This window comes from Bufo bufo, chromosome 3, assembly GCF_905171765.1.
Source record: "Bufo bufo chromosome 3, aBufBuf1.1, whole genome shotgun sequence".
Lineage (NCBI taxonomy): Eukaryota > Metazoa > Chordata > Amphibia > Anura > Bufonidae > Bufo > Bufo bufo.
Genome location: NC_053391.1, coordinates 281,725,830 through 281,740,713, shown reverse-complemented (window position 1 = coordinate 281,740,713; position 14,884 = coordinate 281,725,830). Strand labels below are relative to the sequence as shown.

Genomic DNA, 14,884 nt, shown 5'->3' with positions numbered 1-14,884 from the left:
GGTCAGATTTGCAAAAAAATGACCTGGTCCTTAAGGTGAAAATGTGCCCGGGTCCCTAAGGGGTTAAGGTTTTGTTATTCCTACTTATTACCAACTCTGATCCTCCACTGCCTGCCCTGACATCAGAATGTTTTAACAGATATGCACAAGCTCTGCCCACCCTGTTTCTGACCTGTCTGACAACAAGTATTATCTGCTCCTTTGGTGATTCACACTGGTGTCTCTGTCCCCATGGTTCAGCTGTCAACTACACCAGGACCATTCCAGTACGTAGCAGCCTGTTGTTTTCCTGCAGCAACCAGTCCAGGTAACCAAAGTCCATATCCCTTGATTGTGTTAAAGGGTAAATACTGGTAGACCACCAGTCAACATTCTTAGGTTTAGCTTACAGCCAAATAGTTAGTTGGCACAGTTTGTCCATGCCCACTGCTGCATTACAAAATCAACATCTTCGCTGATGATCAGCAATTATTAGTAACATTTGATTTGTTCTCAATTATTGCTAGTAACATCAATCTGTGAAAAGGCCTTTAAACAGTTGATTTACATAGTAAACATAGTTTATTTTATGCACTTACACAGTATAGTGCGACTATATTCCCACAGCGCTGTACAGACATTAGCATCCAATTAGCATTCCGTCCATTTAAACCTTAGAGCGCACACTTCTTGCGCTGACAGACGCCGGCAGACAGGCGGTACACGAAACTGCCCTGCCACCCTCCATGGTAAAGGCTACACGCGCTCCATGTGACACACAGTGAGTAAAACATATTCAATATGCCATATGCAAGCATTGCAATCATATACTGTACCTGAGTGGGTCCTTTTTCTTTATGTTTCCCACTTACAGGTACTTGGGCTTATTTGGACTCTATACGTCCACTCGAGCCTGTGCAATCTCTATTCCTTCCCCCCCCCTCCCTCCGTCCGCTACCATCATCCAGCTGATATAGGAGTGGGGACTTTTCCTCTACCCATGACCCCTGTCCCCTGACGAGTTAGGGGGTCCTGTAGAAGTAGAGGTACCTTATTCTTTGAAGGTTGATATATTCATGAATGAAACGCGTAGGGACTACGAATATATCCTTATATACTAGTCCTTAGGGACTTCTTCATTTTTCCACTAACAACACACCCTTATAGTCTTAGCCCCCACAGGGCCACATCCCCTGCCTTTACAGGGCCATCTAGGGTGTATTTTTCAGGGTCAGGTTCCGGACGGGGCCACCCCTTGCGGGGATAGGACCCCGTGTTAGGAGGATAGGGCATAATAGGCCAAGTAGGGCAACAACAGGGTTAGACTTTTCCCTGTGGCCCTCAGCCATCAAGACCTAACCTATTGAAGGTCGCATCCAGGTTCAAAGAATTTCTTCTCTTGAGCATTGGACTACACGGTCCGGGCGTCCATCACTGGTAAGACCTACCCTGTTACTTTTGCCTATAGGCATATTACTAGACCTTAGGCGCACAGCCAGGGTCTCAACTTAGTGTATATGTTCCTTGGTCACTTCCACTTTTGCACCACTCCAAGGGCCTAAGTGGACCTGACCTACAGGTGACCTAATCCTTTGGGACCCTTGTTTTTGTTTGTCTATGTTTATGCGGTTTGTCTGGTAGGGGCTCACTATCCTTAGTTATTAATCGTTCTAATAAAATACAGGTTTTAATACGTTACTGCCCCTTTTTCTCACATTCTTTTGCTTTACAGAGCAGTACCCCCAGGAGAGGTGCTTCCGCACCTTCTCCCTTTAGGGACCACCCCTTTTTTCTTCTATCTTGTCATTCCAAGGGACATGGCAGGTTTTCTATCTACAGGCCTAGACAGGGATGTATGGCTCACCGAAGCCAAGACTATTTTTTCTGAGCAAAACTTCACCCAAAAGAAATTTAACCCTACTCTGAATGGGGCATTTGCGGAACTGACCCGCATTTACAAAGAGCATATTAGTTCTTGTTGGGAGGTCCTGGGCCTTGAGAATTAGATAAAACAGGGGATTGTACCACGCGGATTACGCATATCCCTCACCCCAGCCAGCCGTATCAGGAACCCCGAACTTTTAAAAAGTGGGAAAGAGAGGCCACCAACAGTTCACTTAGGTTCATGCAGTTGTTACTGGAGGAGGAAAAAGGGCTACTTGCAAAACTGGATAGCAGCCTCCTAGATCAAATAGAGATAACCAAAAAGTTCCATCTAGACACAGAGTTTGGGGTTAAAGAAAACCAGTTACAAAATACTATCGAGAAGTACCAGTACTACCTGAAAGAACGGCAGTTGAGCATTGGACTACACGGTCCGACAGTGAGAGGGATAGATATCCCAAGAATAGGGGACGAGGACGTGGTGGCTATAGATCTAGACGTCGGGGTGGCCGGTATAACCCAAACCAGCCACATCACCAGACACAATGTGCACCCCCCGCCCCACAATCATCTGCCTCGCAGCCACCCTCTGCGCCTTTTTTAGAACAGACAATGCACTACCCACTACGGAGCAGGAACCCCGTACCTCCACTCAATTAATTGGACCTGCAGATGATAAGTTGGTCATCAACTTGTCATCACGTCCCCTCACAGAAGTGGAGACTAGTGCATTGAGACGTGGCTTATCCTTCGTTCCCACCACCCAGTTTGATTTGTTCCGGTGGACCAAGGATCTCCACCTGTTCGCCCGTAAGCTGAAGTGGCACAAACACTTTAGGCTTAGGGACAAAAAAGAAAGCTGCGAGCTGGGCGTGCCGGTGGAGATCCTAGGTGATGTACGCCTCCAATTCAATCTTGATATTATGCCAGACAACCCTGACGGCAGAGGTCCCTTTACTGACCTTAAGAACAAAAGCAGCAAAATGCCACCTGTGAGAGATATCTCATGCGTTGATGTCTTCCTCAAACAGACTACCACCGAATTAGCCAGGATTAATCCCACCTCAACAAGGTATAATTGTAGCTGGAAGGAGAGACAGGCGATAAAGGCACTATCTACGGATACCAATATCATGATCAAGCCCTCAGATAAAGGGGGAAATGTGGTCATTTTAGACACCGTCATCTATCGAGATATGTGCCTTACATTACTCAATGATAAACACAGCTATGAGACATTGCCATTTGACCCCACCCCAGGATTCCAGCAGGAACTAAGAGAAATCCTGACGAAAGCTAAGATGGATGGTCTCATTAGCAGTGACGAGTTTGAATTTCTCTTTCCGGCACACCCAATCATGGCAACCTTCTACTGCCTACCCAAGGTACATAAGGGTATCCTACCCCTTAAGGGCCGCCAAATTGTATCAGGGGTAGGCAGTCTGCCGCAGAATAGCGGTATCTACGTGGACCGCATTCTAAGTCAATTTGTGCAGTTCCTCCCATCTTATGTTAAAGATACAGGAGATTTACTCTCCAAGTTAGAAAATCTCAATCTAGAACCACATTGGTTTATGGCATCGATTGATGTTGAGGCCGTGTATTCCTCCATCCCCCATGAGAAGGGTCTCTCAGTTACAGCGTACTTCTTGAGAGCTAGAGGACTGCAGTTCTCTGCACACAATGAACTGGTTCTCAAACTCCTGAACTTTGTACTAACAAGTAATTGTTTTCTCTTTGACGGACGGATATACCACCAGCTCAGGGGCACCGCAATGGGCAGTTCTTGTGCACCATCCTATGCTAACCTGCTCCTGGGCTGGTGGGAGGAGACTATGGTGTTTGGCGATACACCTGGCTGGTACACCGAGTACATCGTCCTCTGGGCCCGCTTCATAGATGATATTTTCATACTGTGGAGCGGGCCAGAGGATGAGTTCGGGAGGCTGGTGGATGAACTCAATCATAACATCATCAACCTTAGGTTCACGTCTGTGATCGTACACGATAATCTGCCATTTCTTGACATCTGCATATCTAGAGACAGGAAGGGGGGCCTTCAGACAACTATTTTTCGCAAGGAGACATCAACAAACTCACTGTTTCGATGGGACAGCTGTCATCCTGTCCCATTGAAGCGGGGCATCCCTGTGGGTCAATATCTGAGATTAAGGCGTAACTGCTCAGAACCGCGGGAGTTTAAATGCCAGGCACATGAGTTGAGACAGCGTTTTCGGGCGCGGGGGTATCCAGATAATATACTAAGAAAAGCATACCAGAGAGCACAACAGGAGACACGTACCACATCCCGTGAGGGACGCTAAAAGTGATCCACAAAAGACCTTACGAATCATTGGCACATATGATTCAGCGGCCAAGCAAATCAGAGAGATTCTAGCCTGTAACTGGGATACTCTCCTGATGGATCCGGACCTAGTAGATGTGATTAGCACCCACCCATCAGTGACCTTTAGGAGAGGGACCAACCTTAGAGATCTATTTGTCCATAGTCATTATACTCCCCCAAAAAAAAGGAAGTGGCTAGACAAACCAGTACACGTATGCGTCAAGTGCGGCCGCTGCAGCTTTTGCAAGTTTGTCACTCAGAGTAAAATAGTGACACTTGACTCCATAGGCTCCACCCACCAAATACGTGATTTTATAAACTGCCGCACGATAGGAGTGATCTACTTGCTCACCTGCGAGTGTGGCATCAGATACGTGGGCAAGACCCGTAGGGAGCTACGGATACGTATAGGTGAGCATATGGGTGACATCCGCAACAAGAGAGATACCCCGGTAGCGAGACACATGCATTTGATCCATGACGGACGCGCATCTGTGGATAAATTTACAGGTTTAGAGGTGATCAAGAAGCCACCACGTGGGGGGGACTGGGACAAAAAGATCCTCCAGAGGGAGTGTTGGTGGATATTCAAGCTAAAAACCACCAACCCCCATGGCTTGAATGACCAACTGCATTTTGGTTGCTTCTTGTGATTCATGGTGGTACTTCTGCCACATAATTTTAAACACACATATTGTAGCTGTCTTCCTGTATGGTCTGATTAGGAGTTAGCTCCTTTAGGTTAACTATAGGTTGGCTTAAGTCAGTGCCAACCTATATATCTGCCTCTGGTTGATACCTTCCATCATTTTGCTTACCTCCGCTCTTGTTTTCTATTGCGAGTCTAAGTTACGATCGCACCCCTAGAATCGAGCGGCATATAATATAATAAATAATAACATGATTGTTTTATCTGTAAAGTCACGGCAGCCCGTGGTTAGGCCCAGTAGATTACCTGTTACGAATGTCCCCTTTTAGGTCCCATACTGAGTGATGTTTTATTTCCATCTCTAACATCAGCGTGAGGTTGGTAGCATGAGTTACCTTGTTTACCAGTGACTCCTCCCACTCCCGCGCCTCCATCGGACAGCCGACGCAGTGCTCCGCCTCGACCGCGCCCCCTAAATCGTGACGTTCACATGAACACTTTAACGCGGCATAACGGCTGCCTCCACTGCAAGCGCGCATGCGCAATAGGGGAGGGCCCACCACATCATGCGACACATATGTAATCGCGTACGCGGTAGCCACGCCCCTTAGCAGACGCACTGCCAGCCCCTTCCGTCCATTTAAACCTTAGAGCGCACACTTCTTGCGCTGACAGACGCCGGCAGACAGGCGGTACACGAAACTGCCCTGCCACCCTCCATGGTAAAGGCTACACGCGCTCCATGTGACACACAGTGAGTAAAACATATTCAATATGCCATATGCAAGCATTGCAATCATATACTGTACCTGAGTGGGTCCTTTTTCTTTATGTTTCCCACTTACAGGTACTTGGGCTTATTTGGACTATATACGTCCACTCGAGCCTGTGCAATCTCTATTCCTTCCCCCCCCCTCCCTCCGTCCGCTACCATCATCCAGCTGATATAGGAGTGGGGACTTTTCCTCTACCCATGACCCCTGTCCCCTGACGAGTAGGGGGGTCCCTGTAGAAGTAGAGGTACCTTATTCTTTGAAGGTTATATATTCATGAATGAAACGCGTAGGGACTACAAATAATCCTTATATACTAGTCCTTAGGACTTCTTCATTTTTCCACTACACCACACCCTTATAGTCTTAGCCCCCACAGGGCCTCATCCCCTGCCTTTACAGGCCATCTAGGGGTATTTTTCAGGGTCAGGTTCCGGACGGGGCCACCCCTTGCGGGATAGGACCCCGTGTTAGGAGGATAGGGCATAATATGGCCATGTAGGGCAACAACAGGGTTAGACTTTTCCCTGTGGCCCTCAGCCATCACGAGCCTAACCTACTGAAGGGATCGCATCCCAGGTTCAAAGTATTTCTTCTCTTTGAGCATTGAACCTACACGGTCCGGGCGTCCATCACTGTAAGACCTACCCTGTTACTTTGCCTATAGGCATATTACTAGACCTTAGGCGCACACGCCAGGGTCCTCAACTTAGTGTATATGTTCCTTGGTCACTTCCACTTTTGCACCACTCCAAGGGCCTAAGTGGACCTGACCTACAGGTGACCTAATCCTTTGGGTCCCTTGTTTTTGTTTGTCTATGTTTATGCGTTTGTCTGGTAGGGGGCTCACTATCCTTAGTTATTAAATCGTTCTAATAAAATACAGGTTTTAATACGTTACTGCCCCTTTTTCTCACATTCTTTGCTTTACAGAGCAGTATCCCCAAGAGAGGTGCTTCCTCACCTTCTCCCTTTAGGGATCACCCCTTTTTTCTTCCATCCAACTGTCCCCAATGGGGCTCTCAATCTAAGGTCCCTATCAGTATGTCTTTGGAGTTTGGAGGAATCCCACACAAACATGGGGAGAACATACAAATTCCATGTAGATGTTGTCCTTGGTCAGATTCGAACCAAGGACTCCAGCCTGCAAGGCACCATGCTAACCACTGAGCCACTGTGCCACTGTGCTGCCATATGTGCCTAATACTTAAAATGCATGTGAAACCCTGTTATTTTCTTATAAATGATGGAACCATACATACAACAATAATTTTCTTAATACCTTTTTGGATTTCTTTCCTTTCTTTCCCCTTTTATTTGAGTTCTTTAAGGTTTCCTCATCTTCTTCTTCATCATTACATTTTGAAGACCCTGCTGCAAAATGTTCACATTACAAAATGTCTGGGCTTCTAAATTCCAATTGCATAAAGGTTGTTTAACTTTCGAAATATAAAGGAGATGACTGGGCACACCTAAGATACTTGGTAACTAGTGTTTATTATAGTAGCTAAAATAGTTAAAATAACAAATACGATACAATAATATACAATACGACAGTATAGGCTGATATAACTTCCACACTGTCAGTAGCACTCAAGACAAAAGTTCTGCATATTTGTGGTTGAACTGTAGCAGAGATTGGTCACTCATGAATGATGGTATAGGGTAACTGTGCCTAACAGCCTCACTCCAGACACAATACAAATAGATGAAGTGGGTGTATAATGGTAAAGTAAGTCTTACATCAATAGCGATACATCAGTAGCAGTATAGTAGCAATAAAAATGCAGTGTTAGCAGTGATCATCTGGTAAAAAGTAAAATAGAATATAATAGGAATTCACTGACCCTGGTAGGTCAAAGATTCTAAATGTCCGGTACAACAGATTAAAGTCACTCAGGTACTTGTTGCTGATTTAGAGTAGCGTAATGGCCGCTATATAGTAAAATTGCAATAGTAATAGGTGATAACTTGCTCTGTCACTGACCCAGCGGCGTCCCGCTTTGGGTCAGAAATAGATCCAGCAGTAAGTCAATAGTTAGTTCAGGAACACTCTTACCGATGTTGGAGGGTTCTCACACATAGGAGAAACCTCTGCCGTCTATCGGAACTTGCTCCCGGTTTTCTTAATGCGGTCGGGTAAATCCCACGGTTGATGATATGGGTCACCTGTCAGTCATTGGTCATACCCCCCAAGTACAACTTTATGTGAGTGCACCACATCGATCCTATCTAGGAATAAGATCCGACTTACAAAGTGTAGCCGGTCTGAAACTTCTGCCCGGAAGGTTGGGGATATCTCATTGGATCCAAACAAGCGGGACCGCGTGCAGCAACCAAACTGCTAACAGTGACCCATATCATCAACCGTGGGATTTACCCGACCGCATTAAGGAAACCGGGAGCAAGTTCCGATAGATGGGCAGAGGTTTCTCCTATGTGTGAGAACCCTCCAACATCGTAAGAGTGTTCCTGAACTAACTATTGACTTACTGCTGGATCTATTTCTGACCCAAAGCGGGACGCCGCTGGGTCAGTGACGGAGCAAGTTTATCACCTATTACTATTGCAATTTTACTATAGAGCGGCATTACGCTACTCTAAATCAGCAACAAGTACCTGAGTGACTTTAATCTGTTGTACCCGGACATTTAGAATCTTTGACCTACCAGGGTCAGTGAATTCCTATTTTATTCTATTTTACTTTTTACCAGAGATCACTGGCTAACACTGCATTTTTATTGCTACTATACTGCTACTGATGTATCGCTATTGATGTAAGACTTACTTTACCATTATACACCCACTTCATTTATTTGTATTGTGTCTGGAGTGAGGCTGTTAGGCACAGTTACCCTATACCATCATTCATGAGTGACCAATCTCTGCTACATTTCAACCACAAATATGCAGAACTTTTGTCTTGAGTGCTGCTGACAGTGTGGAAGTTATATCAGCCTATACTGTCGTATTGTATATTATTGTATCGTATTTGTTATTTTAACTATTTTAGCTACTATAATAAACACTAGTTACCAAGTATCTTAGGTGTGCCCAGTCATCTCCTTTATATTTCATTCTTTTCCAGCAGCGGGGTGACGCTGCAAGACTGAGAGCACCCTTTTAGGTGTGTCAACCACCCTGTGCATCCAACTAATATATTATTGTTGTTTAACTTTCATCCATTCTTAATTCATAAAATGCCTCCATTTTTACAATTGAGAGATTTGTTCCCAAATTAAATACATCTAACTAACAATTTGGCTGGTGTTATGAAGTTCTACATACAGAGTTTCACCTGACCCTCAGAACATGCAGGAGGGAAAATACACAGCAGCAAGTGACTGTATATTTTTGTTATTACATTAAGTTGTTTTGAAGTTAGGCTTTAATGACATATATTGGGCAGACTAGATGGGCCAAATGGTTCTTATCTGCCGACACATTCTATGTTTCTATGTTTCTATGTTTCTAGAACAAAAGATCAAATTCAAAGTTTGTTTCTTAAGCTTTTAGTGGTGGTGTGCAACCTTATAACTCACCAACATTTAAAGAGGATCTGCCAGGATGACCAACCCTAATAAACCAGGCATAATGGCTGGTAGGGTTGATTATGTTGGGTAAAACAATATATTTATTTTCTCTATAGGTTTAATAGTTTCCAAGATATATTCTATGTAGTGTACATTACCTATATGAAGCACCAAGGGGGTCGCCAAAGCTCTAGGAGTGCAATGCTCCTGTGCTCTCTGTATTCACCCCTCACTTCCGATTGACAGGGCTAGACATCTTGTGTGTTTTGCACACTGTGCTATTTCCAGAGCCGAGTTGACATTTACAAAATACAAAATATCTGCTTCCTGAGGTTGGGAAGCAGCAGAATATCCATTTCACAAATGTCCATTCAGATCAGGAAGCAGTATTTGATTCACTACGCAAGTGCAGAGTCACTTAGCCACGGCTCTGGCACGAGAACACAAGTTAACCATATAACAAAAAGAAATATATTGTTTCACTCAGCATGAATAACCCTACTAGGCATTATACCTGGATAAATACGATCATGCTGACAGATGCACTTTAAAGGAGTTGTCTCTTTTCTGCTATTGCTGAAGGTAGATGGATCTAGCCAGACATTATCCCTGCAGACATGGATAATATCAGACAAATTCTTTAGCCGACTGCTCTGTCTTATAGAGGGGATTTCCCAGACAGGAATTCTTCATTCAATACCCGACCCCCCTATCCCCACACAATTATGTTCATATGTTTTGGGTACTGGTTTTTGTCATAGGGGAGCATAATATGTCCTTCAAATACACACAAAGATCAGACTATATTCTATTTTCCCATATTTTTCCTGCAGTCTGTCTAACCCTATTCTATAGGAATTTTAAAGTTGGCATTATCACATCGGCAGTGTGGTAGGGATTGTACTAATCTATGGGCATACAATTTGGTGGTCATGGAGTAATCTTTAATTAAATACCTTTTTTCTTCTCTTTGGCGTCATTAGGTGTTTTGCTTTTAGACTGAAACATAGTAGATGCCTTTTTCTTTGTTGATTTTACGGGCTTTGAACTGGATTCAGATTCTTTACCACTATTTTTTGTCACTGTATAAGGCAAAAAAAAAAAATTAATTTAAAAATATGTAAATTAACATGTTTGTCATTATTTTATGCTAATGCTGCAATTATATACAGCTCCTGCATATACTGTAATGTACAGGGTATCTATTTTGCTTCTTTGACTCTAAAATAGCAAATAAAGCAACTTTGCAAATAGTCTACATTAAAACAAATATTTTTGCAAAGTTTCTTTTATTATGGTATATGAATTTGTGTGAAAATTTTTTCAAATATATTTTTTTTTTTTACAGATCAGTGGCAGTATTGGTTCATTCACTGGTGACTATGGCATTGTTTTATAGGCCTATGAACAAGAACATCATTTTGCACTAACTGCTAGGAAATAACTATTATGTCACCATCCCATTTTGCTTCAGTCCAGGGAAGTTTCTTAAAATGTTCATCAATTCATTTTGGGGTTGTTTGAGATTAGACATAAAACATGCTTTTTATTACATGAAAAGCCCCATTCCAGTGTCTATTGCTCTTCCAGGAAAAAAGCAGATCCTTTTTTAACATCTTAAACATATCTTTTTAGGCCTCATGCACACGACCGTTGTGTGCACCCGTGGCCGTTGTTCCGTTTTCCGTGATTTTCTTGCGGACCTATTGACTTTCAATGGGTCCGTGGAAAACTCAGAAAATGCACCGTTTGTCATCCGCCTCCGTGATCCGTGTATCCTGTCCGTCAAAAAAATACGACCTGTCCTATTTTTTTGACGGACAACGGTTCACGGACCCATTCAAGTCAATGGGTCCGTGAAAACACACGGATGCACACAAGATTGGCATCCGTGTCCGTGATCCGTGTCCGTAGGCTACTTTCATACAGACGGATCCGAAGATCCGTCTGCATAAAAGCTTTTTCAGATATGAGTTTTCACTTCGTGAAAACTCAAATCCGACAGTATATTCTAACACAGAGGCGTTCCCATAGTGATCGGGATGCTTCTAGTTAGAATATACTACGAACTGTGTACATGACTGCCCCCTGCTGCCTGGCAGCACCCGATCTCTTACAGGGGGCTGTGATCCGCACAATTAACCCCTCTGGTGCCGCACCTGAAGGGGTTAATTGTGCGTATCATAGCCCCCTGTAAGAGATCAGGGGGCAGACCCCCCTCCCTCCCCAGTTTTAATTTCATTGGTGGCCAGTGCGGCCCCCCCGGCCCCCCCTCCCTCTATTGTATTAATATCATTGGTGGCCAGTGTGGCCCCCCCAGCCCCCCTCCCTCCCTCTATTGTATTATCATTGGTAGCCAGTGTGCGGCCCCCCCGGCCCCCCCTCCCTCTATTGTATTATCATTGGTGGCCAGTGTGCGCCCCCCCCGCCTCCCCTCTATTGTATTAATATCATTGGTGGACAGTGTGCAGCCTCCCCTCTCCCCCCCCCCCCTCCGATCATTGGTGGCAGCGGAGAGTTCCGATCGGAGTCCCAGTTTAATCGCTGGGGCTCCGATCGGTAACCATGGCAACCAGGATGCTACTGCAGTCCTGGTTGCCATGGTTACTTAGCAATATTAGAAACATCATACTTACCTGCTGCGCTGTCTGTGACCGGCCGGGAGCTCCTCCTACTGGTAAGTGACAGATCATTAAGCAATGCGCCGCACAGACCTGTCACTTACCAGTAGGAGGAGCTCCCGGCCGGTCACAGACAGCGCAGCAGGTAAGTATGATGCTTCTAATATTGCTAAGTAACCATGGCAACCAGGACTGCAGTAGCGTCCTGGTTGCCATGGTTACCGATCGGAGCCCCAGTGATTAAACTGGGACTCCGATCGGAACTCTCCGCTGCCACCAATGATCGGAAGGGGGGGGGGGAGAGGGGAGGCCGCACACTGGCAACCAATGATATTAATACAATAGAGGGGGGACGCACACTGGCCACCAATGATATTCAAACTGGGGAGGGAGGGGGGTCTGCCCCCTGCTGCCTGGCAGCCCCTGATCTCTTACAGGGGGCTATGATACGCACAATTAACCCCTTCAGGTGCGGCACCTGAGGGGGTTAATTGTGCTGATCACAGCCCCCTGTAAGAGATCGGGTGCTGCCAGGCAGCAGGGGGCAGTCATGTACACAGTTCGTAGTATATTCTAACTTGAAGCGTCCCCATCACCGTGTTAGAATATACTGTCGGATATGAGTTTTCACGATGTAACTCAAATCCGATGGTATATTCTAACATATAGGCGTTCCCATGGTGATGGGGAAGCTTCAAGTTAAAATATACCATTGGATTGTAGAAAACTCCGATCCTATGGTATATTAACTCCTGACTTTACATTGAAAGTCAATGGGGGACGGATCCGTTTGCAATTGCACCATATTGTGTCAACGTCAAACGGATCCGTCCACATTGACTTGCATTGTAAATCAGGACGGATCAGTTTGGCTCCGCACGGCCAGGCGGACACCAAAACAACTTTTTTTTCATGTCCGTGGATCCTCCAAAAATCAAGGAAGACCCACGGACGAAAAAACGGTCACGGATCACGGACCAACGGAACCCCGTTTTGCGGACCGTGAAAAAATACTGTTGTGTGCATGAGGCCAAAAGGTCAGCTCAGCTTAAAGGGGTTTTATTTATTTTTTAAATGGGTTCCTGTGGCAATATAATCATATAAAATTAAATGAAAGGGGTTGTCCTATCGAGGAAATTTATTGCATATCACTATTTATGCCATAAATATAACATAGGTTGGATAGGTGCAGGTTCCACCTCTGGGACCAGCTACTATCTCCAGAATAGGATCCCAAAGTGAAGGGCGAGGAAACTATGCATGCAAAGCTTCCTCTATTCTGGAAGTTCCAAACTTTTTGAAGTCTCAAAGTGGTGAATGGAGTGGTGGCCATGCTTACGTACCTTGCTGTCCATTCACTGTTATGGAGCTTCTGAAAATAGCCTAGCACACTCATTTGGCTATTTTCAGAAGTCCCATAGCAATAAATGGATAGAATGCTGCTCTTGTGTGGTGTGCTCTCCATTCACTTCAGAGGGACCCTGTTCTGGAGATAGGCGTGGGTCCTAGTAGTGGTGCCTCTGCACCTGTCTGAAATTTATGGCATATCCTAATGATATGTCATAAATGCCCTAGATGAGACAACCCCTTAGTTTTGACATAAATAGTAACACTTGCACTAAATTTAACTCCAAGTGTTAAATTTGACTCTAAAGTACTGGCTGTTTATTTGAAGTTACTAGAGATTTCAATAATGGGTCCCTGGAATGCATACAACTGCTGGGGAGTATTGCCTGACAAGTCAAACACAGCCACCCTCTTAACTGTATCTCCTAAGTCACTAAGACATGGAATAACAGGAATCATAGACTTGGCATACATATTTTAATATAAAATACTTTAAGTATTTTAGTAAGACTATATATATTAAGCAAAGAATAGCTTAACCACCTCAGCCCCCAGTGCTTAAACACCCTGAAAGACCAGGCCACTTTTTACACTTCTGACCTACACTACTTTCACCGTTTATTGCTCGGTCATGCAACTTACCACCCAAATGAATTTTACCTCCTTTTCTTCTCACTAATAGAGCTTTCATTTGGTGGTATTTCATTGCTGCTGACATTTTTACTTTTTTTGTTATTAATCGAAATTAAACGATTTTTTTGCAAAAAAATGACATTTTTTCACTTTCAGTTGTAAAATTTTGCAAAAAAAAACGACATCCATATAGAAATTTTGCTCTAAATTTATAGTTCTACATGTCTTTGATAAAAAAAAAATGTTTGGGTAAAAAAAAAATGGTTTGGGTAAAAGTTATAGCGTTTACAAACTATGGTACAAAAATGTGAATTTCCGCTTTTTGAAGCAGCTCTGACTTTCTGAGCACCTGTCATGTTTCCTGAGGTTCTACAATGCCCAGACAGTACAAACACCCCACAAATGACCCCCATTTCTGAAAGTACACACCCTAAGGTATTCGCTGATGGGCATAGTGAGTTCATAGAACTTTTTATTTTTTGTCACAAGTTAGCGGAAAATGATGATTTTTTTTCTTTTTTTTTTTTTTCTTACAAAGTCTCATATTCCACTAACTTGTGACAAAAAATAAAAAGTTCTATGAACTCACTATGCCCATCAGCGAATACCTTGGGGTCTCTTCTTTCCAAAATGGGGTCACTTGTGGGGTAGTTATACTGCCCTGGCATTCTAGGGGCCCAAATGTGTGGTAAGGAGTTTGAAATCAAATTCTGTAAAAAATGACCTGTGAAATCCGAAAGGTGCTCTTTGGAATATGGGCCCCTTTGCCCACCTAGGCTGCAAAAAAGTGTCACACATCTGGTATCTCCGTACTCAGGAGAAGGTGGGGAATGTGTTTTGGGGTGTCATTTTATATATACCCATGCTGGGTGAGAGAAATATCTTGGCAAAAGACAACTTTTCCCATTTTTTATACAAAGTTGTCATTTGACCAAGATATTTATCTCACCCAGCATGGGTATATGTAAAAAGACACCCCAAAACACATTCCTCAACTTCTCCTGAGTACGGGGATACCAGATGTGTGACACTTTTTTGCAGCCTAGGTGGGCAAAGGGGCCCATATTCCAAAGAGCACCTTTCGGATTTCACTCCTCATTTTTTCCTGAATTTGATTT

At 44.2% G+C, this 14,884-nt stretch overlaps 1 protein-coding gene across 1 annotated transcript in view; it reads right to left on the bottom strand.

The window, feature by feature from the left end:
• The window catches only part of TULP1 (TUB like protein 1), a 667,605-nt gene that overhangs the window by 632,504 nt on the left and 20,217 nt on the right, over window positions 1–14,884 (bottom strand). Inside the window, exons 3-4 of the mRNA XM_040422218.1 lie at window positions 10,122–10,247; window positions 6,915–7,003 (exon numbers count right to left, since the gene is read on the bottom strand). Coding sequence (XP_040278152.1) covers window positions 6,915–7,003; window positions 10,122–10,247 — 215 coding nt within the window. The remainder of the gene's footprint in view (window positions 1–6,914; window positions 7,004–10,121; window positions 10,248–14,884) is intronic.